The sequence below is a fragment of the Bubalus bubalis genome, chromosome 20, assembly GCF_019923935.1.
Source record: "Bubalus bubalis isolate 160015118507 breed Murrah chromosome 20, NDDB_SH_1, whole genome shotgun sequence".
In the NCBI taxonomy this organism is placed as follows: Eukaryota; Metazoa; Chordata; class Mammalia; order Artiodactyla; family Bovidae; genus Bubalus; species Bubalus bubalis.
The window spans coordinates 10,968,813-10,994,067 of NC_059176.1; the positions used below are offsets into that span (position 1 = coordinate 10,968,813).

The following is a 25,255-nucleotide window of genomic DNA, read 5'->3' on the forward strand; positions in this document are numbered from 1 at the left end:
GAGCTTACTCTGTGATTGAGATAAACCTACGAGAAATAAATGTAATGAATAATTTGGTGTGTTGAATGGTTAGAAAGGGAGAGACAGGGATAGTAAAGCAAAAAAATAAAAAAGAAAGAAAATTGGACCCAGAGGTATTTTGTGATTGTAACTAGGGGCGCCCTTAGCTGGTGTTTGAGGTGAGGGACTGAGCCATGCAGATGTGCTGGGAAAAGCCCTGTTGGCCGAGGGAACAGCCAGTGCAAAGCCTCTGAGGCAGGAGCGAGCCTGGTGTGGTTGAGGATTAGTGAGGCCAGAGCAGGAGAGCAGAGGGAGTGAGAGGGGAAGCTGGGAGAGGTCGGGGTCCTCAGGGAGGACTAAGGTCACCTAAGGCCTTGCAGACACTTTGACTCCCCCACTGTCTAAGGGAAATGGAAACTCATCACAAGGTTTTGGGTCAAAGAGTGAAAGATCTGAGCGATGCTTTAAAAGGATCATTGAGGGTGCCGAGTGGAGAGCAGATGGCAGAGGACATGCATGGAGGCAGGGAGGCCACCAGGACCCCAGAGGGGTCACTCAGGGGAGGGCACTGGGGGCTGGACCAGGAGGAGCAGGAAGTGTGGGGAGGGGTCGAGTTCTGGGTAAACGGAGGGTAGACACACAGGCCAGGAGGTGGGATTCAGGAGACCTATCTTAGGGGGACAAGGGGAGAGACAGTGCTGGGCCAGGGTCTGCAGGGGCGGGTAGGGAGGGGGTGAGGGCAGCATGAGGGGGGCGGGGGTACCCCAGACCCAGAGTCCCACTCCCAGGTTCACACTCCCCCGGCCACTCCCTATGCTTCTCTGGGGCTCAGCTCCCTGCTGCGAGGGGAGGGGTGTCCTTGACCCTCTGTTCTGAGTGTGGGATTTGCAGACCCAGGAGGGATGGATGTGGGAGGCACTTCATAAAGCACAGGGAACTGGAGACCTGCCTGCATGTGAAGTAGAAGCTGCAGCCCCTTCCCGACTCCTGTCCAGGGGACCTGAGGCTTTGGGGCTCCTGACTCCCAGCCTCCCCTTCCTGCAGATCCCAGGAGACCCAGGACAGGGGACCCCCTCGCCCTGCCTGTGCTCCCTTCCCAGCCCTTCCCTCTCCAACCCCAAGAGCTACCACAGGGCAGCGGCCCAGTGAATAGCTGTAAATGGAGAAAATATGCATCAGACACCTTGATTTACAATCACTGAGGAGACATGTATCTATACATTCCTGGCCCATAAAGGATGCTCAGTAGGAATTTATTGACTCGTGTATAAAGGGGGGAGGAAGGATGAATGTAAGGAAGAAAGAAAGTAGGTCAATGAGGAGGAACAACTACCTCCGTGTTACGAGGGACCCAAGGTTTAAGAGGAGCCTCAGTCTCCTCGCATTTAGCATCTGTCAGACCAGTCACCATGGTAAGAGTCTTAAGGGAAGTACAGACAGAGAGATGGGGAGGGAACCTGGGGGTGGGAGACAGCATCTCTTACTCCAAGAAACTGCTGGCGGCTCTGCTCAGATGCAGCAGCCCTACCCACAAGGAGCTCACTGGGAAGGCAAGACAGAGACTCTGAATTGGATGATTCAGGCCCCCCAAACCCTTGAATGCAGCCCCCAGCCCTCCATGTCCCACTGTTGTCCCTGCCAAGCCCCTCACCACCTTGCAGCAGCCCCTCTTTCCTGCAAGTGCCTCCACCTGCCTCGTGGCCTCCTCTTCAATCAGCCCACTGCTTCCCCTCCCCAGGGACTCAAACTGGATGCCACCTCCTGCAAGAAGCCTTCCTGGTGACCCTGGTACATCCCTCCCGGTGCTCCCTCCTTCCCCTCCCCCAAGCACGGTCTCCCAGCAGCTGTGGAATCCGTGTTGGAGAAGGGTGATTCCTGAGCCCTGTAGGCTTGCAGGGGAGAAGCAGGGCCAGGTGGGGGCAAGCCCACAGCCCCTGCCTTGGCACGCTGCCCTGAAGGTGAGATAGCTGCAGACAGGAATGTATAATGAAGGAATTAAAGAGAGTTAGCCTGAGGAATCTGGAAACTGAGGAAAGGAGTGCTTATTCCAGGGAGAATGGGGTGGATGGAGACGAAACCCAGGAAGACCTAGCTGAGATGTGGGAGAACGGTGAGCACCAAATTGAGTAAGCCATCAAGTTTATTTTCTCACCTCCTAGGTTGATAAATACCCTCTACCTGCCAAAGTTTTCTATCTCCAGTGACTATAATCTGCAACACTTCCTTTCTGAGCTGGGCATCCAGAAAGTCTTCACCTCTGAGGCTGACCTGTCAGGAATCACAGAGGTCATGGACTTAGAAGTTTCCCAGGTGAGTTTTTAAACTTTGGACATTTCATCTTCCACATGGGAGCTTGAAAGGTGACAGCCAGGCAGACCTTTGGGTAATCTTGAATTCGCAAAACAACTACATTGCTCATTACTCAGATCAGTTCAGTTCAGTTTAGTCACTCAGTCGTGTCCAACTCTTTGAGACCCCCATGGACTGCAGCATGCCAGGCCTCCCTGTCCATCACCAACTCCCAGAGTTTACTCAAACTCATGTCCATTGAGTCGGTGATGTCATCCAACCATCTCATCCTCTGTCGTCCCCTTATCCTCCCACCTTCAATCTTTCCCAGCATCAGGGTCTTTTCCAATGAGTCAGTTCTTCGCATCAGGTGGCCAAAATATAAGAGCTTCAGCTTCAGCATCAGTCCTTCCAATGAATATTCAGGACTGATTACCTTTAGGATTGATGAGTTTGATCTCCTTGCAATCCAAGGGACTCTCAAGAGTCTTCTCCAATACCACAGTTCAAAAGCATAAATTCTTCAGCACTCAGCCTTCTTTATGGTTCAACTACACCTGTACATGACTACTGGAAAAATCATAGCTTTGGCTACACAGACCTTTGTCAGTAAAATGATGTCTTTGCTTTTTAATATGCTGGGCATTACTCAGTTACCCTGCCTGCAACCCTCAAGCCCACAGGAGCTGGGTTTTAACCATCTTGGGGGCTGGTTCTACCTTCTTTGTAATGAATTTTGGGATAGACATCAGTCTTGGGAATGTGCCTGAGGTGGAATCAGCTGTAAACCCCCATCCTTTGCCGCACCTTTTACTGCCTATGGGATAAATTATTAAAGCCCTTAGTCCTGAATCTTGTCATTTTTAAAAGACATGATAGTTCTTCGCTCCTGTGCAGTGCTCAGCAGAGCAGGTAAGAGGTAATAGGTATAACAGTGGCTCAGGGCCATCGTGATGAATATACACTAAGAGCAGGAGAGAAGAACACCAGGGGTCCTGGTGCTGCGATCTGAGAAGCAGAGAAGTCAGAGTGAATGAGGGGGCGGGTGCTGGGCAGCCCTGCAGTCTCCCCTGCGCCCACCTGCCAGGGGACCTGATAAAGCAGACACAGATGCTATGGGGCTTTGTGGTCCAGGGATGGGAAGCCAATCCTAGGCAAGGTGGCTGAGGGATGTGTCAGCTGGGGCAGGAGAGAAGCAGAAAGCAGTGATTGCCCATCTGCTGCTTTGACATAGAGGGACTGTGGGCAGTTCCCTGAAAGAAAAATGCCTCTATCTGCCCCTCCCCCTACACTAGGGAGTGTTTGGGGACAGCAGAGTCTCTGGACTCAGACAGAGGGGATTCAGATCAGGGAGCCCCTGTTCTTTGCTTCTCTGACCCTGGGCGCAGGACTTACAGCCTTTGACTGCACTTTGCACAGCCGTGGGTCATGTATATGTGAACCCGCTGACAGGTTTGTTGGGAAAAACAAAGTTGAAAAGGTAGACAGCATAATGACAGGCCAGTGGCAGAAGGTGGATGAATATCAGTCCCCTTAGAGGCGCTCAGGCGACTGCTCACCTCCTGCCCACCCCGTCTCCAATCGGTAATACTCTGCTGTCCCCACAGATGGTCCACAGCGCTGTGCTGGACGTGGACGAGGTGGGCACGGAAGGAGCTGCTGCCACGGGAGTAGAACTTTCCTTCAAGTCCGCATTTAGAATTGTGCGTTTCGACAGGCCCTTCCTGATTGCCGTAGTTCTCAAAGACACCCAGAGCATCACCTTTTTGGGGAAAGTCACCAACCCCAATCAAGCCTAGAGCTCTGCTCTGTGTTGTGGGTCCCCTCCCTAAGGAGCAGGGTGCCCAGGTCCCTGGGTGCAGCCTGGCCCCTGGGAACTGAGGATCCACCCTGCCTGTCCCCACCTGCTCACCTCTGGGGAGGTGACAGTGATGATGCTGGGGGCTCTACATGCACAGGGAGTCTGCGTCCTGGTCACGAGGAGGCTCCTTCGACAGCAGTAAACCACCTTCCTTGGACTGCACTTCTTCCTGTGTGTCTCTGCCCTGATCCACCTGACTCCATGCCCTGCTGCTGCCTGGGCCCCGAAGTCAAGCGCCCAGACCTCCCCACCCCTGGGCCCCTCTGCTTTAGACTCATCAAAAGGCCCAGGAGCGGGCTCTGTGCCTGTGACTGAGCCCACTGGACCTCAGGCCCAGGACAGGGAGGGGCCCCTGCTGCCCACTTCCGGGGGTTCTGGTTCCAGGTCAAGGTCCACTTCTTTCTCCCCAGGGCCTGGGATGTGTCCTTGCGCTCACCTTCAGGGGCTCCAGCCCTGACATCTTCTGGCACAGCCCCTGGACCCTGCCATCCTACAGCTGAGCTGGGCCTTTCTCCCTCCAGGATCACCCCTCCGTCCCCCAGCACCCCAACCTGGGAGACTAGCTACTTGCAGGTTTCCAGCTGGGCTCCTCCACCACCTGATGTGTTCTACCTCCTCCCCTGACAGAGGCAGGGCTGGCCCAGGCTTAGGGGGCCTGGTGACTAGAGTGGATGAGATCAACGTGCCTTGGTTAATCAGGGTCAGACCGTGAGCCACAGCCACGAGCACAGTGGCCAGCAGCCATTCCCGAGGGGCCTCCATCCTCTGGGGTCCTTGGTATGGAAGCTGGGGCAGGAAAGGACAATGACAGCAGTCACCGTGATCAGTGAGCCACGGAGCATGTGCTCTGTGCCAATGCCTCAAGATCCCGCCCCCCTTTCAGCATCACGCAGTCCCACCTGGGGGGAGGGGCAGTTTACAGGTTCCCACTCGACCAAGATGGAAACAGAGGCTCAGGAAGCTGGGGGAGCTGCCCGAGGCCCAGCAACGGGTAGTGCTGGAGTCAGGACTGAGCCCAGAGTCTTGCAGGAGGAGGCGAGTCCTGACCAGATGAGAGGATCACAGAGCAGACAGCTGTCTGACAGAAGGCCAGGTACCTTGTGCACCTGCTGGAGTGCCCTGACCTCCCCGTCCATGCATGTTCTCTTTCCACAACCCGGCGTGGGGATCCGGCTTCCTGCACACTGGTCCCTGGAATCCAGAGACGTCACAGGTCTCAAGTCAGCTGGGTCTTTTCCACCTTGTCCCCTCTGCCCTCTCTGGGTGGCACCCAAGCCCCCATCCTCCTCTTCCCTGCCGCTCCTCCCTGCCCCCGCCCCTCCGCTGCCTCCTAGGCTCACGCACAGAGCATCAGTCTCATCAGACACCCTCAGAGCCCCTCCTCCAGCTGACCCCTCCTCAGATCCCCTTATCCCAGAGCCTGACTTAGCCCATCTGAGCCCCATTTCTCATCCCTGGTCTTGAACTTGCAGGGAGTTCCCAACGGGGAGCAGGTGCAGGAAGAGCCTCCTGTGCAGGGGGGTCCTGGAGACCTGGGCTCAGCTCCAGGCTCCACTGCTGCACTGGGGCCCTGCCACCTTCCTCAGGTCACCCAACCTCTCTGGGCCGCTCCCTCCTCTCTGTGGGGTTGTGTGAGAATCCCTCATCCCAGAGTGTGTGTGCTAAGTTGCTTCAGTCATGTCCAACTCTGCGAGGCTTCTCCCTCCTTGGGATTCTCCAGGCAAGAATACTGGAGTGGATTGCCATGCCCTTCTGCAGGGGATCTTCTTGACCCAGGGATAAGAACCTGTGTCTCTAACGTCTCCTGCATTGGCAGGTGGGTTCTTTAATACATCCCAGGGTTGTAGGAAATCACAGTGAACATGAGCCTGCCTAAGACCTGGCTCAGGGCAGACCCCCGGAAGGCAGCTGGTTTTATTCCCCTGACCTGAGGCTGTATCCTGCCTAGTGATTCTGACTCGGCAGGTCTCGGGGGACCCAGAATCTGTGTTAGTAAGCTGACCCTTGGATCCACTGAGTCAGCCACTGTCACCCTTTTAAAGGGAAACTCAGGTTCTTTCACTTCCTGCTGGAGACCCCTGATGGCCCCCAGCTGTTCAAGAAAAATATCCACCCTCCTAACCACAACCTCAGTGCCCCATATGATCTGTTTTTGCCAACTTTCTGACCTCTCCTATGACCATCCTTGCCCACCCTCTGTTGCAACAACTCTGGTTTTCCTGCTGTTCTAGATTTTAGAAAGCTGTTTCCTGCCTCAGGACATTTGCACTTGCTGTTAGCTGCTTGAATGGCCTTTTTGCAGCCCCTTCGCAGGCACACTCCCTCACTTCACTCATTCTCTGCTCTAAGGTCACCACCTTAGAGAGGCCCCACCTCTATCCTCACCACCTCAGTCTCAACACTCTCTACCCTGCCCATCTGAAAGGATATAATACATTGGCTTGGTGTCCTCTCTAGAGCGTAAGCTCTGGTTTTCCATATGACCATGGGCAGTCCTGGACTTTTCTATACTTGAGGTCTCTGGTCTATGAATGGAAGAATCAACTGAAATTCAGCCTCCAAGAAATCTTCATCTGTAATGTTTGATCCTTATCAATCACAGGCAGAGAACAGACAGCTCTCTATCTGTCCATTTGCTTAGTAATCTGCTTTTTGAACATCTCAACTTGGTTAAAATATTTATCAATTTCTAACATTTTAACATTCATTCATTTGTTCATTCACTCATACACCAAGACATCAACCAAAAATCTACCATCTCTTGGCACTTGAGCTACCTGCTGGGGATGCAAGAAAGAGGATACACAGCTGTTTCCTGGGGGATCTTGGGGCCAGTGGGGACTGACACAGAGAATTCACACAAAGCAGTATGTCCTGGACAGCCAGGGCCCTACAACCACAGACTTCCAAGTTGACAGGACACTGAAGACTCTTGAGAGTCCCTTGGACTGCAAGGAGATCAGACCAGTCCATCCTAAAGGAAATCAGTCCTGAATATTCATTGGAAGGACTGATGCTGAAGCTGAAGCTCCAATACCTTGGCCACCTGATGCGAAGATCCGACTCACTGGAAAAGGCCCTGATGCTGGGAAAGAGTGAGGGCAGGAGGAGAAGCAGGCAACAGAGGATGAGATGGCTGGATGGCATTAATCACTCAATGGACATGAATGTGAGCAAAGTCTGGGAGATAGTAAAGGACAGGGAGGTCTGGTGTGTTGCAGTCCATGGGGTCACAAACAGTCAACGTGACAGTGATTGAACAACATGATGCAATGTGAAGGTTGTTCAGTTCAGTTCAGTTCAGTCGCTCAGTCGTGTCCGACTCTTTGCAACCCCATGAATCGCAGCACGCCAGGCCTCCCTGTCCATCACCAACAACCGGAGATCACTCAGACTCACGTCCTTCGAGTCAGTGATGCCATCCAGCCATCTCATCCTCTGTCGTCCCCTTCTCCTCCTGCCCCCAATCCCTCCCAGCATCAGAGTCTTTTCCAGTGAGTCAACTCTTCACATGACATGGCCAAAGTACTGGAGTTTCAGCTTCAGCATCATTCCCTCCAAAGAAATCCCAGGGCTGATCTCCTTCAGAATGGACTGGTTGGATCTCCTTGCAGTCCAAAGGACTCTCAAGAGTCTTCTCCAACACCACAGTTCAAAAGCATCAATTCTTCGGCGCTCAGCCTTCTTCACAGTCCAACTCTCACATCCATACATGACCACAGGAAAAACCATAGCCTTGACTAGATGGACCTTTGTTGGCAAAGTAATGTCTCTGCTTTTGAATATGCTATCTAGGTTGGTCATAACTTTCCTTCCAAGGAGGAAGTGTCTTTTAATTTCATGGCTGCAGTCCCCATCTGCAGTGATTTTGGAGCCCCCAAAAATAAAGTCTGACACTGTTTCCACTGTTTCCCCATCTATTTCCCATGAAGTGATGGGACTGGATGCCATGATCTTTGTTTTCTGAATGTTGAGCTTTAAGCCAACGTTTTCACTCTCCTCTTTCACTTTCATCAAGAGGCTTTTGAGTTCCTCTTCACTTTCTGCCATAAGGGTGGTGTCATCTGAATATCTGAGGTTATTGATATTTCTCCCGACAATCTTGATTCCAGCTTGTGTTTCTTCCAGTCCAGGGTTTCTCAAGATGTACTCTGCATATAAGTTAAATAAGCAGGGTGATAATATACAGCCTCGACAAACTCCTTTTCCTATTTGGAACCAGTCTGTTGTTCCATGTCCAGTTCTAACTGTTGCTTCCTGACCTGCATACAGGTTTCTCAAGAGGCAGGTCAGGTGGTCTGGTATTCCCATCTCTTTCAGAATTTTCCACAGTTTATTGTGATCCACACAGTCAAAGGCTTTGGCATAGTCAATAAAGCAGAAATAGATGTTTTTCTGGAGCTCTCTTGCTTTTTCCATGATCCAGCAGATGTTGGCTATTTGATCTCTGGTTCCTCTGCCTTTTCTAAAACCAGCTTGAACATCAGGAAGTTCAGAAAGGAAAAATCAGCCCCGGAGATAAGCTCCTTTATTCTTTATTGACTTCATCTTTGAACAAATATTCAGTCAACACCATATGAAGGACGGGCAGCCTGGGCCCCATTTGGGAGGAAGTGGCCCCGTTATTCCAGAGACGGAAATGCAGAGCCCTGATTACAGCCATGAGTAATGGCAGCAAGATGAGGCCTAGACAGGGGAGCCTGAAAGAGGCATGGAGGGCAGTTAGTTCTTGGAAGGCTTCCTGGAAGAGGTGGCCCCTGAGCTGAGACGGGATGATGGATCAGGAGAGAGCCAAAAAGGGATTTCAGCAGAGAGGAACGTGATCAAGCTCATGGAGGTAGGGTGAGCTGGTACTCCACAGCTTGTTGCCCACATGTGTAGCTCTTGGACCCCGAGGGGCAGAAGCGTGTTTTGGGAGGAGGTGACCTGTGGCCGGCTCACCAAGCTGGCTGGTGGCTGAGAGTCCAGCCTCACCCCTGGCCCCACTCTCACCTGAAATTGAAATCTTCACCTGAACCTTAGAGGAGCTGGGGACAGACAGCAGGTCTGCATTGCCCTTGACACAGAAGCTCATCCCTGCAGGGGGATTGTGACAGTCTAGTCTCCGGGGATGATCAGGACTGTTCTGAGGCTCCCTTGGCCCATCACCCACCCTCAGCACCACCAACAGTGAGAACAACCAGCCCCTCAGTGTAGGGTGTGTGGGAATCCATAGGTGGAGGAGAAAGAGCTGTGAGACTGGGAGGTGCTGGGCTTAAGGCTGGGGTCCTGCACTGAGGCTCAGGGATTTGCAGTCCTACTCCTTGAGTCTCAGTTTCCTCCTTTGCCCCCTTGACCACTCAGGGTGGCCATGGAGCTGAAACCAGAGATGCAGATGGACCTTCTTTACACCAGGGAAGGCTGAGCTCATGGGAGCCACACTCCAGCCTCTCCTGGGTCATTCTCTCCTCTGGGACACCTCCTGCTGTGACGCTGTGCCTGTCACGGGAGTGTAGCCCAGGTCATCGAACTTGCCTCCTAGGAGCTTCTCTTACGACTTTTTCAAATGTCATGATGGCCTGATTACTTTCCTGGAGTGGTTTTTAAAATAGCAAGTACAAGTCAACAGAACTTTCCACTTTTATGCAGCATGAACAGAAAAGTTAATATGTACTCAACAGAAAGAGTGTTTGCAAAACTTTTGCAATTCAAAAACCTTGTCCTTCTTGAGCTGGCTTGGTGGCAGGCATGGCACAGAGTGACCTGCATACTGAGAGCAGAGACAGGATGTACAGGGGTTAATAGGTCGATGCCAACTTCATTATCTCTGAATTTAATGTCTGGGCATTTTATATAAATGGAACCATACAACATGAGATCTTGTGTGTCTGCCTTCTTTCACTTAGCATGATGTCTTCAAGGTTCATTCATGTTGTATACGTGTCAGTAGATGTGTATACGTGTCACTTCATTCCTTTATATGGCTGAATAATGGTCTATTGTCTGAGTATACCATACTCTGCTTATTCATTCGTTAGCTGATGGACAGTTGCCTGTTTCATTTTAGGGGGTATTATGAATATGCTACTCTAGCCATTCTTGTTCAGGTATTTTTGCGGACATATGTTTTTATTTTGCTGGGGTGTACACCTAGGGATGGAATTGCTGGGTCATATGGTAACTCTACCTTTAGCTCTTTGAGGAAACAACAAGCTGATTTCCACAGCAGCTGCACCATTTTACATTTCATCAGCAATTTATAGTGGTTCAAATATCTCCATATTCTTTACAACACTGGTTATTTCTATTATTGCTAGTTATTTTTACCATTATGGTAGATGCAAGGTGGTATCTCATTGTGGTTTTGATTTACATTTCCCTGAGGATGAATGATGGTTCAGTGCTTCTTGGACTTTTGTGTATCTTCCTTGGGAAAATGTCTATTTGAGTCCTTTGTCCAGTTTTTCATTGGATTGTTTATCTTTTTATTATTGAGTTGTAAGTAACCTTTAAATAGTCTAGATATACTTCCCTCAACAGATATGTGATTTGCAAATATTTTCTCTCATTCTGTAGGTTGTCTTTTTGCTCTCTTGGTAGTGTCTTTTAATTCACAAAAGGTTCTAACTTGGGTGACTTCTAGCTTATCTCTCTTTGTTGACAGTCTTCATGCTTTTGGTGTTGGATCTAAGAATCCATTGCCAAATCCAAGGGCATGAATATTTTCTTCTACATTTTCTCCTATGAATTTTATAAGTTTAGCTGTTATACTTAGGTTTTTGATCCATTTGGAGATCATTTTTGTACATGGTTTGAAGGAGAGGTCCAAAATGACCCACTCTATTTTCAAAGAATATATTATGATGTATTTTAATTGAAATTGAATTGACTATTTTTGCTACACTCAAAGTTTCTTGAGAGCTGGGATTCTGACTCTTTTTATTGTGTTCTCAATAAGACTATAGCAATTAACAGATAATAGGTACTCAATAAATATTTGGTGAATAAATGAATGAATAACTTACTATAGTTTGTTACTGAATATGATCATTGACATAGTTAGGGTAAACCTTCTAACTTTCTATTTGTTTTCTATTTAATTCAGCTGTATTTTGTGTTTTTTCCTCTTGCTATATTTTTGGATTCTTTGAGGAACTTTTTTTTTTTTTTTTTGAGGAATTTTTATGTGCTTTTGTTTTACTCAACTGTTGGCTTATAAGCTATACTTCTTTGTTGTTAATTTATTTTTCAGTTAATTGAGAATTTATAATAAATCTCCTGGGGAAGACCTTAGTTCTCTAACTTTCCTGCTCTTGCTCTGGCCTGTTAGCCACTCAGTCATGTCTGACTCTTTGCGACCCCATGGACTATAGCCCCCCAGGCTCCTCTGTTCATGGGATTCTCCAGGCAAGAATACTGGAGTGGGTTGCCGTTTTGTTCTCCAGGGGATCTTCTTGACCAGGGATCAATACCAGGTCTCCCTCATTGCAGGCGTGTTTTTTACCATCTGAGCCACCTGGGAAGCCCAGGGACAGGCAGACTAGCTTGGCTAGTCAAGTCAGGGTCAACCCTCCCTCCAGGGGTCGCTGTGGGCCTAGATCTTCCCGGAATCCTCTGTTTCCCAGCATCTCCCAGGACACTAGGGCCAGGGTCTCCCGGTGATTGTCCACCCATGAGACAGGAAACCTCACACTGGTTGTCTCAGCAGGTCCCCTGCCGTTCAAGGCCCCATTAGTGCCAAAACCAGTTTGATTGATATCTGTGGATTAATACGTTCCTTCTGTGACTTGTCAACCATTTTTTCTCTCTAGGCTTCTTATCATCAGCATTCAAATGTGCTCACTTTTCACTTAACTTTCAATTCTTAAAAAATATATGTGTTCTATTGCTTTTTTTTTTCCCACTTCCCTAGTGGCTCAGACAGTAAAGAATCTGCCTGCAATGTGGGAGACCTGGGTTTGATCTCTGGGTTGGGAAGATGCCCTGGAAAAGGAAATGGCAACTCACTCCAGTACTCTTGCCTGGCAAATCCGCTGGACAGAGGAGTCTGGTGGACTAAAGTCCATGGGGTCGCAAAGAGTCAGACACAACTGAGTGACTAACACTTTACTTACAGCTTTTTTAAGGAAAAAATCTTTCTCCTATGTAGATTTTTTAATATTGAAGTATATCTGATGTATATGCATAGTTTTTATATCATCATTTTGAGGGAATAAAGGTCAGAGAGGAGTAAATATACACCTTATTTTATTTTATTTAAATAACTTTATTTTGGCTGTGCTGTGAGACTTGTGGATCTTGGTTCCCTGACCAAGGATTGAACCTGGGCCCCAGAAATGAAAGCTCTGAGTCCTAACCACTGGACCACCGGGGAATTCCCCACACCTTATTTTAAACACGTTCATTTTCCTGAATGTTTATAATCCAAATGATTTGATTTTAGAAGAGAAAGTCTTCAGGAAGACAAATAATCATTTAAAAACCGTTGAATCTCAAAAAAAAAAATGTCTTCCTTTATACTCCCTCTAGCTCCCCCTTGTCTGTCATTTTTTTTGATACAAAATTGCTAGAGAGAAATGTCTCCCCTTGCTGTACCCCTTGCGCATCGCTCATTCTCTCTGAAATTCTACCCCCTGCTTTCTCCTCCCACATCTCAACTGTCACTGCTCCTGCAAGTCACCAAAGACCCCCACTTGGTAGGTCCAGCCTGTCCTGTAAACCCTCTCTGTCCTTTTTCTCTCTCCCACTGTGTCCCTGTGACCCTCTTCCTCGTCTTTTTCTGTCTCTTTGGGTGCCCTCTCTTCCTCTTTCTTGTCCCTGAAGTGTGGTCATTCCTGATCACGGGGCCCCAGGCTCCCTTCTGTTCACACTGTCCCTAGGAAGTCTCGTCTCGCCCACGCGTTAGCAGATTTCCGGGTCCTGCTCAGAGTGCCTTATTCGCCGGCAGATCCCTAGAAGCAAATGCTGACTGTTCTTTTCGTCGTGGATGCGGGCCAAGATGCCAGGCATCTCAGGTCTATATATAGGAGCTGATCCTCTTCCTCCCATATCCTCCTCCTCCCATATCCTCCTCCTCCTGTGTTACCATCTCTCCAAATGGCTCCCTCCAGTTCCCTAAGCTCCCAAGCTGGCAACCTGAGTGTCATCTTTACTGCAGACTTCCCTTACTTCTTCATGAATAACTGATGCCTCAGTCCAATCTGTGGTATCTCCTAGCTGTGTCTCAAGAGATCCCTTTTCCTCTATTTACAGATCTATATACGCTGATCTATAATCCCTTGACCTTGTCTCCTAACTGTGGGCCATTCCGCCTAGGCAGAACAGTGTTGAACTGTGAAGAAAGCACTGGGTCTGAAGACGTGGGGGTATTGCGTCCAAGCAGACTCAAGGTTAACCATTTTACTAGTTAGCATGATTTTACAGAGCTTCACGCACAGATCACAGAGGTTCAGGGAGCACAAGGCAGCTCCACAGGATCACTCGGTATTCCAGAACTCATCTGGGTTTAGAGTCCAGACATCCTGACTCTCTTATTTACCGCACATTTGCTGGGGACCACCAGCCTCAGCCGTGAATTCTACCTTCTTGGCGTTGCAGTACCTCACTCAGACCACCAGAGGACCCCATGGATCACACAAATCTGGTCTTAAAACTTGCTGAGTGGAAGGGACGATCGTTTTGACAGCATCTCAGTAATGTCTCAAACGGGGAAGTTAGGAGAAATACAGGATTTCATTTGCTGGATTTAGTTCATAGTGTCTTTAGGGTGATAGAAAGCATGATCAGGGTTTACAAACAGCACGAGAAGTCAGTGGTCTTAGCTTTGCAGCCTACGAGTCTCTGCTGTTACTCTTAAATCAGTTTGCTGTGGCTGTATCTGGGTACACAGGGGGCTTAACAAGCTGCTGTAAATACATTCTGGACTAAGTGAGTACCTCTTGGGTATGGCATGTCTTTCTGGGAAGTCCTGGTACAGTTTTCTTTGCAAATTGTGATTTTACTTCCATTGCTTATTGGGATTGACAACTTTGCCCAGAAAGAGGATGCTCTGGCTGTCCTGGAAACTGATGACCATCAGGAAGAGACTGTTGAAATGCACAGTGATGGATTAGGTGCTTCTATCAGAGAAATGAATCTTGATGCCCATGGTGGCAGCTGCTTCAGTGTGCTCCTCAGTCATCTAAACCACAGCCGTTAAACAGCACCCTGGGGCCAATAGGACTTCATACACTTAGATGTCAGAGCAGGTGTCTGGTTTGGCTGTGAGGGCAGGCAGTGGGGTGGGTCTGTGGAATCCAGCCTTTGAAATGCGTGGCCTGTGGGTTACAGTCCATGAGGTCGGAAAGGGTCGAACATGGCTTAGCAAGTGAACAACTGTAACAATAAGAGCATTGGTAGTGACAGCAAAAGCTGTTAACTGTTGGTCTTTTGGGGAAGATGCTCTCTGGTCATTTAAGGGCAGTGGTAGTTCACAGGGTCAGGTAACTTGGCCAAGGCTGTGTTACTATTAAATGTCAAACCAAGATTTCAGCTGAAGCCTGCTGACTCCAGAGTCACCATGGATAACTGCCGGCAGGGGGAAATATAGCTATATACAAGTCATCCTGTGTATTCAAGCTCAAGGTACCATTGCCTATTCAAACTCAAAGTACCGTCTTGTTTCCAGATTACTCTTTCTTTCCCCATTAGACTCTCCTATCATCCCTCCTGATTTCCCCAGTCTGAAACATAAAATCCCATCAATTGAAAAACTCTCTGGTCATTATTTTCAATAGAATTATTTCTCCGTTGTGCCAGCCACTCATGTTTCCTCCATGCCTGTAGCCAAGGGAAACGATGACTTCCAGAGCATCCTCTGCCCTCTTTATGTCCGGGTCTGCACTGCTGAGATACTGGAAATCACACCCCTACAGAGGTCAATGACCTGACCTCCAGCTCCCGAGGGATCCCACTCCTGCCTGCTAGAACTTTGAGGTTTCCTGATGTCTCCTTGTCTCCCCTGTCCCAGACTTCTGGTCCATTTGCATCTCCAAGAAGGACTCAGTAAGTAGATAACATCTCTCTGTAGCACAGGGAAAGCAGGAGTCATTTGAGGGGAGCTCCCTCACCTTCTGGTCACGAGATTAGAGCCACACTCTCACCCTCTTGTCCTCTCTCTAGGATGGAAGGTGTGCCATGCCTCTGGTCAAAGGGCTCCTCTCTTGTGCTTGGCATCACATCCATCCCCACCTCATCATCTCTGATTAACTTCTTCCGTCTTCTATGAGATCACTCACCTAGAGCCAAATATCCTAGAGTGTGAAGTCAAGTGAGACTGAGGAAGCATTACTACAAACAAAGTTAGAGGGGGTGACAGAATTCCAGCTGAGCTATTTAAAATCCTAAAAGTTGATGCTGTTAAAGTGCTGTACTCAATATGTCAGCAAATTTGTAAAACTCAGCAGTGGCCACAATACTGGAAAAAGTCTGTTTTCTTTCCAACCCCAAAGAAGGGCAATGCCAAAGAATGTTCAAACTGTTGTACAGTTTCGGTCATTTCACATGTTAGTAATGCTATGCTACACTAAGTCACTTCAGTTGTGTCTGACTCTGTGCGACCCCATCGACGGCAGCCCACCAGGCTCCCCCATCCCTGGGACTGTTAGTAAGGTTATGCTAAAAAACCTTCAAGCTAGGCTTCAGCCGTAAGTGAACCGAGAACTTACAGATATACAAGCTGGTTTTAGTAAGAACAGAGGAACCAGAGATCAAATTGCCAATATTTGTTGGATCGTGGAGAAAGCAGGGGAATTCCAGGAAATCATCTACTTCTGCTTCACTGACCACGCAAAAGCCTTTGACTGAATTGCTGTTGTTCAGTCGCTCAGTCATGTTTGCCTCTTTGCGAGCCCATGGACTGCAGCACGCCAGGCTTCCCTGTCCTTCACTATCTCCCGGAGCCCGTGGACTGCAGCACGCTAGGCTTCCCTGTCCTTCACTATCTCCCGGAGCTTGCTCAAACTTATGTCCATTGAGTCGATAATGCCATTTAACCATCTCATCCTCTGTCGTCCCCTTCTCCTCCCACCTTCAATCTTTCCCATCATCAGGATCTTTTCCAATGAGTCAGTTCTTCACATCAGGTGGACAAAGTATTGGAGCTTCAGAATCAGCCCTTCCAGTGAATATTCAGGGTTGATTTCCTTTAGGATTGACTTCTTTGATCTCCTTGTGGTCCAAAGGACTCTCAAGAGTTTTCTCAAGCCCCACAGTTCAAAAGCATCAATTCTTCAGTATTTCTCCTTCTTTATGTCCAACTCTCACATACATACATGACTACTGGAAAAACCGTAGCTTTGACTATATAGACCTTTGTCAGTAAAGTGATGTCTCTGCCTATTAATATGCCATCTAGGTTTGTCATAGCTTTTCTTCCAAGGAGTAAGCATCTTTTAATTTCATGTCTGCAATCACTTTCCAGTGATTTTGGAGCCCAAGAAAATAAAGTCTGTCACTTTCCATTTTTTCCACATCTATTTGCCAGGAAGTGATGGAACTGGATACCATGATCTTAGTTTTCTGAATGTTGAGTTTTAAGCCAGGTTTTTTGCTCACCTCTTTCACTCTTATGAAAGTAGCTGGTCTCCCATGATGGGGTGCTGGGGGGCAGAGGGGTGGTCCTGGGGGGAGGAAGGCCCAGCTCAGCTGCAGAATGGGGATGCCCAGGGACTGTGCCAGCAGAAGTCAGAGTCGGAGCCCCTGCAGGTGAGCACGAGGGCACATCCCAGGCCCTGAAGGGAGGAGTGAACCTGGGCATGGAACCAGAGTCCCCAGAAGTGGGCAGCAGGCAACAGAGCCCCTCCCTGTCCTGGGCCTGTGGTCCAGTGGATTTGGTCACAGGGACAAAGCCTGCTCCTGGGCTGGTTGGGGAGGCTGAGGCAGAGGGGCCCAGAGTCTGGGGTGGGCTGAGCATGTGTGGGAAGTCAGGGGCTTATCCTCGGGGCCCAGGCAGCAGCAGGGCGTGGAGTCAGGCAGATCAAGGTGGAGACACACAGGAAGGAGTGCAGTCCAAGGAAGGTGGTTTATTGCTGTCAGAGGTCTCGGAGCCTCCTCGTGACCAGGACGCAGACTCCCTGTGCATGTGGAGCCCCCAGCATTGCCACTGTCACCTTCCCAGGGGTGAGCAGGTGGGGACAGGCTGTCCCGAGGGACCTGGGCACCAGTTCCTTACCACTCAGAGTGGAGCTCTAGGCTTCACTGGGGTTGATAACTTTGCCCCAAAAGATGATGCTCTGAGAATCTTTGCTGAGTATGGAAAATAGAAATGGCCTGTTGAAACACACCGTGGTCATTGGGCATACGAATCCAGAGAACAGGTTAACTTTACTTCTTACGGCAGCAGCTGCTTCTGCGCCCAGCTTCCCCACGTCCACCTGTCGGGACACCAGAGCAGTACCCACCGGAGACGGGCTGGGTGGAGGTGAGCAGTCACCTAGCGCCTCTGAGGGGGCTGACATTCACCTACCTGCCGCTGGCCTGTCACTCTGCTGTTAACCTGTTCAGTTTGTCCTTCCAACAACTCTCTCAGCCGGTTCACATAGATGTGACCCATGGCTATGCAAAGTGCAGTCAGAGGCTAAGTCCTGGGCCCAGGGTCAGAGAAGCAAAGAGCAGGGGCTCCCTGATCTGGATTCCCCTCTGTCTGAGTCCAGAGACTCTGCTGTCCCCCAAACACCCCCTAGTGCAGGGGGAGGGGCCATGTCAAGGCACTTTTATTTCAGTAACTGTCCACAGTCCCTCCATGTCAAAGCAGCAGATGGGCGAGCACTGCTTTCTGCTCCTCTCCTGCCCTGGCTGACATGTCCCTGAGCCCTCAGCTCCCTTGCCTAGGATTGGCTTCCCAGCCCTGGACCACGAGGCCCCATAGCATCTGTGCCTCCTTTACCAGGTCCTATGGCAGGTGGGGTGCAGGGGAGCCTGCAGGGCTGCCCAGCCACCCTACCCCACCATTCTCTCTGGCTTCTCTGCCTCTAGGATCACAGCACCAGGACCCCTGGTGTTCTTCTCTAGTTGCTCATTGTGCATTTTCATCACAATAGCCCTGAGCCACTGTTAGTCATGATTATCTCTTACCTTTTCTGCTGGGCTCCGCACATGAGCCAAGAAGTATCACGTTCCTTTTAAAAATGACAGGATTCAAGGGTAGAGGACTTTAGTTATTTGCTGCCATGGGCAATATAATTGGAGCACGAAAGTTGAAATAAAGTGTTGGTCGCTCAGTTGTGTCTGACTCTCTGGGACCCCATGGACTATAGCTCCCCAGACTCCTCTGTCCATGGGATTTCCCAAGCAAGAATAGTGGAGTGGGTGGCCATTCCCTTCTCCAGGGGGTCTTCCCAACTCAGAGATCCAACCCGGGTCTCTCTTATTGCAGATAGTTTCTTTACCCTCTGGGCCACCAGGGAAACCTCACTTTGGAGGGTGGGGATTCACTGCTGACCCCACAGCAGGGTCTTTCCAGTGACTGGTTTCTGGGTCACATTTCATTTAGGGAAAATGGGGACCAGTCCCCAACCCTGTTGGACCACAGCTGTCCTTGGCTTGAGGATTTTAGAGTGAGGGTGATTTTATAATGAGAAATGCAGTTATTTTGCAAATTTAAGATTGTCCAAAATCTGTCTGACCTTCTACCTTTCAAGCTTTGATGCAAAGGATGAATTGTCGGAAGTTTAAAGACCTACCTGGGAAACTGCCCGGTTCTGGGCCCCTGTTACTCCTGACAGGTCAGCCTTGCGGGTGAAGACTTTCATCATATCCAGGTGGGGAAGGATGTTGTCCAGATGATAGTCTCTGGAGATGGAGAATTTTGGCAGATGGAGATCACATATCCGCCTAGGAAGTGAGAAAAAAAACTTGAACGTTTGCTTGACTCGGGGCCGGCCTAACTTTCTGCCACCTCACAGCAGGTCTGGTTTTCTCTCTGCCATTCGCTTCTCCCTGTGATGAGCGCCCCTTCCTCAGCTTCTAGACCCCTTGGGCTAACCCTCCTTAATTCATTAATTATCCATTTGTGTCTGCAGGTGTCTAACATGCCAGATAGTGCGCCAGGGCTGGGCTGTGGCGGTTCCTAGGCCAGACCTTGTAAACGCCTTAAGCCCCTCTTTGCAGGAAGCTGGTGGCTGACAGCGACCTTTTTGTCTTTCACTGTAGCAAAGCTATGCATATGAATTCTTTTTGGTTGCCCTGGGTCTTCATTGCTACCCACCGGCCTTCTCTAGTTGTGGCGGGTGGGGGCTACTCTTTTTGCTGCATGCAGGCTTCTCCCGCAGTGGCTTCTCTGGTTGTGGAGCACAGGCTCTCTAGGCACTTGGACTTCGGTGGTTGTGGTACACAGGCTTAGTTGCTCCATGGCATGTGGGATCTTCCCAGACCAGGGATCAAACCCGTGCCCCCTGCACTGACAGGCGGATTCCTAATCACTGCACCACCAGAGAAGTCCAAAGCTATATCTAAGCTTTTCACCTGGTGCCCCCCTGCTTAACTAACCTCTGGTCTAAGCACCCCTTTCAAAAGCTCTTGATCACACAGTACCTTAACTAATCTGTGGATTCTTTTCCTTGATTAAAGAAGTAGAAATGAAGAATAAGGAATTATCAGGTGACTAGACCCTTTCCCTAGATTCCCCTTCAGCATCTGGGGAGCAGATGCTGTGAGCAAGATAGCATCTAAAAAAGGTCACAAGGAGTCCACAGGTGTGTACTCAGTGGGAGACGGGGAAGAATCTGACCCATTACCTCAATGGTTAACTGAGATTACGTCCCCTTTTTCCCCTTAAAAACTTTCGTGGTCAACCAGAGTCTTAGGAATTGGTTCTAGGAAATGAATCCAACTTCTCCCCATGTTGCCAGACTCTTGAATAAAGCAAGCTTTCCTTCTCCAACCAACACTTGTCTTTCTGGTACTGGATTCTTGGTGGCCAGTAGCCCAAACTTGAATTCCATAAGAGCCCTGCTCCTCAAGCCTGCAGGGCACAGAGACACTTTCACTCCGATAGGGATCCATAGCTGCTGGAAGACTATGCTGGTGGGGCTGCTTCACGGGCACCAGGAAGGCTTCCTGCAGGAGGTGGCATCCAGCCTGAATCCCAAAGAGAGGACTAAGCTTGCTGGATGAAGAGGAGGGCAGGAGGCAGGAAGATGTACTTGTAGGAAAGAAGGAAGCAAGAGGGGCTGCTCCACAGCATAAGGGCAGCCTGAGAGTGGGCTGCAGGGAAGGGCGGGCCGGGCAGGGACTTACTGAATGTCCTCCACGGGCCAGGTGTGTGTAGATCCATGTCCCCTCAGTGCTTGTAAATCAGGGTGTCTAGTGAATATTCTGTCCATTTACAGCTATTCACTGAGCACCCCCCCCCAATAAAATAAAGTCAGCCACTATTTCCCCATCTATTTGCCATGAAGTGATGGGACCAGATGCCATGAGCTTAGTTTTCTGAATGCTGAGCTTTAAGCCAGCACTTACTCACTCACCAAGTATTTGTTGAGTGCCCACTGTGTGCTAACCCCTGTTGTTGCTGTTCGGTTGCTAAGTCACGTCCGACTGTTTGCGATCCCATGGGCTGTAGCCCCCCAGGCTTCCCTGTCCATCACCCGGAGTTTGCTCAGCATCAGTCCTTCCAGTGTATATTCAGGCTTAACTCCTGTAATCTTATAGAGAATATAATCCTGTACAAAAGTGTCCGAGTCACCACTCTCGAAGAGTTTTGAGTGTAGTAATGGGCACTGATGAGTAAACTTGCAGTTAAAATACATATTGTGCTTTATTAACAGAGTGGATCAGATGGACTTCTATCTCAAACCATGTATAAAACTTAACTCAGGGATTTCCCTGGTGGTTCAGTGGCTAGAACTTCACACTCCAATGCGGGGGGCCGAGGTTCAATCCCTGGTCAGGGAACTAGATCTCACGTGCTGCAGCTAAGACCCTGTGCAGCTGGATAAAGAAATGTGTATTTTTAAAAACTTTACTCAAAATAGTTCAAAGACCTAAGTATAACAACTAAACCGAAAAATATCAGAGAAAAGCAAAATTAACCTCCTTGGATTTGGCAATGGATTCTAAAACCTGACACCAAAAATCATGAGCAGCAACAAAAAAGGAGATAAATTGAACTTTTTCAAAATTAGAATTTTTGTGCATCAAAAGACACTATCAAGAGAGCAAAAAGACAAATTACAAAATGAGAGAAAATATTTACAAATCAAATATCTGATAAAAAAATTGTATCTGTAATACTTAAAGAATACTGACAACTCAACAATAAGACAATCCAATGAAAAACTAAACACAGGACTTGAGTATCATTTCCAAAAAAGATACACAAATGGCCGGTAAGGACTGAACAAAATCTGTATGTGTGTGTGTGTGTGTGTGTGTGTGTGCATGTGTGTGCGCGCGCTCAGTTGTGTCCGACCCCAAGGATTCTAGCCCACCAGGCTCCTCTGTCTGCAGAATTTTCCAGGCAAGAATACTGGAGTGGGTTGCCATTTCCTCTTCCAGAGAATCTTCCCAACCCAGGGATCAAACCTGTGTCTCTTGCATCTCCTGCATTGTCAGGAGGATTCTTTTTACTAGAGCCACCAGGGAAGCCACCTGGTCAGAAAAAAATCTGACCATCATTCATACACAGAAATGCAAGTAAAAAGCACAATGAGATACCACCTGATATCTACTAGAATAATGATGATAATGATAATAATATATAATACCAATAATAATGATAAATAAACAACCGGTGTGGTCAAGAATACAGAGAAGTTAGAACCCTCGTACACTGCTGGGGAGAATGTAAAACGGTGTAGCTGCGGTGGAAATCAACTTAGTGGTTCCTCAAAGAACTAAAGGTAGAGTTACCATATGACCCAGCAACTCCATTCCCATGTACACACCCAAGAAAAACGAAAACATATTTTCACATAACAGCCTGTACCTGAATGTTTGCAGTAGCGTGACACCTAGAAACCGGAAACAGATAAATGACCAGCAGCTGACAAATGGATAAACACAATATGATGTATTCAGACAATGGACCGAATTCAGCCAATGGAATTCAGCCATGAAAAGGAATGAAGGATCGGCCGCATACCCCGTGGACGAACCGTGAAAGCATCAAGCGAAATGAATGACTCCAGGGACGAAAGGTCACATATTGTATGATTCCCTTTACAGAAAATGTGCAGACTTTAAATCTGGAGACAGAGAAAGCATATTAGCAATTACTTATTAGTGTTGGGGAAAGGCAGTAGTGGAGAGTGAGAGCTTAATGGGTATAGGTCTCATTGTTTTTTAGTCATTTAGTCGTGTCCGACTCTTTTTGGCAACCCCCATGGACTGTAGCCCACGAGGCTCCTCTGTCCATGGGATTTCCCAGACAAGAATACTAGAGTGGGTTGCCATTTCCTTCTCCAGGGGATCTTCCTGACCCAGGGATCAAACCCCACATCTCCTGCGTTGCAGGTAAATTCTATACCAATGAGCCCACAGGGAATTTGGAGATGATTTTTTAAAAGTTGGAAAGTAAAACATAGTGATGATTTCACAGCAATTGGGAATGTACCAACTGCCATTGAATTTTACACTTTAAAATGATTGATTTTAGGTATTTAAATATAATCTCAATTTCAGAGAGAAAGAAGAGAGAATTTGATGTAGGGTAACTAAACTCCCTGTGTAGACATTGTTTGGATTCTAATTGAAAGAAACCAATTAAAAAACAAACAAACAAACATTTGGGAACCACTGAGGGAAGCAAAGACTTGATATTTGAAAATATTAAAGAAGTATGTTTTATTTTCAAAGTATGATGTACTATTTTGGGTATGACTTTTAAAATTCTTACAGTTAGAATGTAAAGGATGTGTAAGATTTACTTTGAAACAACAAAAAGGGGGAAAGTGATTGAGAGGTAGAGAAAAATGATGCTGGTCTATACTGATAATGACTGAAGCTGCTGATATATGTGTGGGGGGTCATCATGCCATCCTCTTTATTTTTGTATCTATCTGAATTCTTCTGTAATAAAAATCTAAAACACGCAAAAAAATCATTGAGGACAGGACTGTGCTTTATTCATCAGTACTTGATAGACCCTTGGCATGAAGTGGGCACTCCAAGGGAATGAATGAATGAATGAAGACATGAATGGATAAAACCAAGCATCTCATCACAGCCCCTGCTGCACCCTCCCTTTAGTGAACATCGGGAGAAAGAATCAAAGATCCTGAGAAGTCAAGGAAAAGTGAGACTGGATGTGTCTAAGTGCAGGCAATCGATGAATCTATTAAAAACAAAGTCAGAATGAACAAAGCTGGGAGAAAATTAAGTCTTGCTCACACATCTTTAACCCATAAAATTCCTGCCTCTGCACTCTGTTTGGCGGCTACCTGTGTGCCATCCCTGCCACCAAGCCAGCTCAGGAAGGACAAGGCTTTTGAATTACAAAAGTTTTGCAAGCCCTCTTTCTGCTGAGCACTTATTAACTTTTCTGTTTACACTGCATTAAAGTAGAAAGTTCAGTAGATTATTCATTACTATTTAAAAAGCACTCTAGCCAAAATGAAGAAGCTGCCATGACATCACGACATTTGCAAGAGTCATAAGCCAAGCTCCTAGCAGGCAAGATCAAGGACGTGAACCCTGCTCTCCACTCATCCCTCCTCTCGCTCTACAGCCTGGACCACTTTGGCCCCATTTGCTGCAACATCTCCTTTAAAGCCCAGCCTGCATCCTGTCCTGGCCCTGACTCTCTTCTCTATACAGCAGCTGGAGTCATTTTCCTACCAGTCATTTCTCCTCATCTCGACCCTCTATTTAAACCCCTTTAAAGCTTCCTAGGACTCTATGGAAACTTCTCAGAACCCTTGCTGAGTGCCAGGGACCTGGTTCTCCAGTGACTCCATCATGGCCCCAACCTCTCTGCAGTCCCTCCACATCCTGCTCCAGTTGCGTCCAGTTTCTTTCCCTACTTGATACTTTCCCACTCGTTTTTTTTTTTTTTTCCCTAGCTGGAAATATTCTCCACTCTGTTTACCCTTAACCTTCTATTTTTCCTCTACTGGCAAAACTGAGATCCCTTCCTCCAGGAAGCCCCCCCGACTTCCCCTGAGTTTGGTTCTCCCCTCTCAGCCTCCTTGTTCATCACCCATCTTCCCCATTATACCCTAAGTCCCACGAGGACCATAGCTGAAAATCCTTATGGGCAAAATGGGTTTGTGGTTTAGTGTTCCTCTGACATCCATCTGGTTAGGATAACATCCTGCCTGCAATAATCTCTAGCAGTATGGCCTTTAGGGAATTACAGAGCCTCTCTGTGCCTCTATTACCTCATTGGTAACACAGGATGAGGAACAGCAAGTATCTTGTGTGATCAGCTCAAGGACTAAATGGGTTATTTCAGGTAGCGGTCTGAGCAGGCTCCCTGGCAGAGAGACCTCAACCCTGCATTTGTGGATGATGTCTTTATTGTCCGGAGCTGTTCTCCCTGGAGATGACAGAGTCCCTGATCACAGCAAGGGGAGGCAGGGCTGGGTGTTGCTCTTACTGCACGTGTGTGCTTACTGCTCTTTCACTCCCAGGACACCTCTTCTGCCTGCTGATGGGGATCCACTGTCAGGGGAGGAGGTGGAACTGGTCAGGAGGTGACAGAGCTCAGCTGGAAACCTGGAAGTAGCTGGTCTCCCAGGTTGGGGTGCTGGGTGGCAGAGGGGTGATCCTGGGGGAAGAGGCCCAACTCAGCTGCAGGAGGGAAGGGTCCAGGGGCTGTGCCAGAAGAGGTCAGGGTTGGAGCCCCCTACCATTGAGCACGAGGGGATATCCCAGGTCTTGGGGAGGGAGGCGTGAACTTGGACCTGGAATCAGAGCCCCTGGAAGTGGGCTTTGGGCAGCCGAGCCTCTCCCAGTCCTGGGCCTGCGGTCCAGTGGGCTTGGTCACAGGCACAAAACTGGCTCCTGGGCTGGCTGGTGAGGCTGAAGCAGAGGGCCTCAGAAGTAGGGTGGGCCTAGTGTGTGTAGGATGTCAGAGGGGCTTGTCCCTGGGGCCCGGGCAGCAGCAGGGCGTGGAGTCAGGCAGATCAGGGCGGAGACACACAGGAA

At 48.6% G+C, this 25,255-nt stretch overlaps 1 protein-coding gene across 10 annotated transcripts in view; it reads left to right on the plus strand.

The window, feature by feature from the left end:
• LOC102411401 (serpin A3-6) overlaps nt 1-25,255 on the plus strand; it is a 43,662-nt gene that overhangs the window by 15,969 nt on the left and 2,438 nt on the right. For 4 of the 10 annotated variants that reach the window (XM_044933294.2, XM_025271428.3, XM_025271427.3 and 1 more), the window contains one exon: nt 2,160-2,310. In XM_044933294.2, the coding sequence (XP_044789229.2) occupies nt 2,160-2,310 (151 nt within the window). Of the gene's footprint in view, nt 1-1,738; nt 1,983-2,159; nt 2,311-3,896; nt 4,313-18,807; nt 18,829-18,891; nt 19,444-22,087; nt 23,208-25,255 lie in introns of those variants that run through there. The other 6 variants (XM_044933296.2, XM_044933298.2, XM_044933293.2 and 3 more) reach the window with 6 other exon arrangements.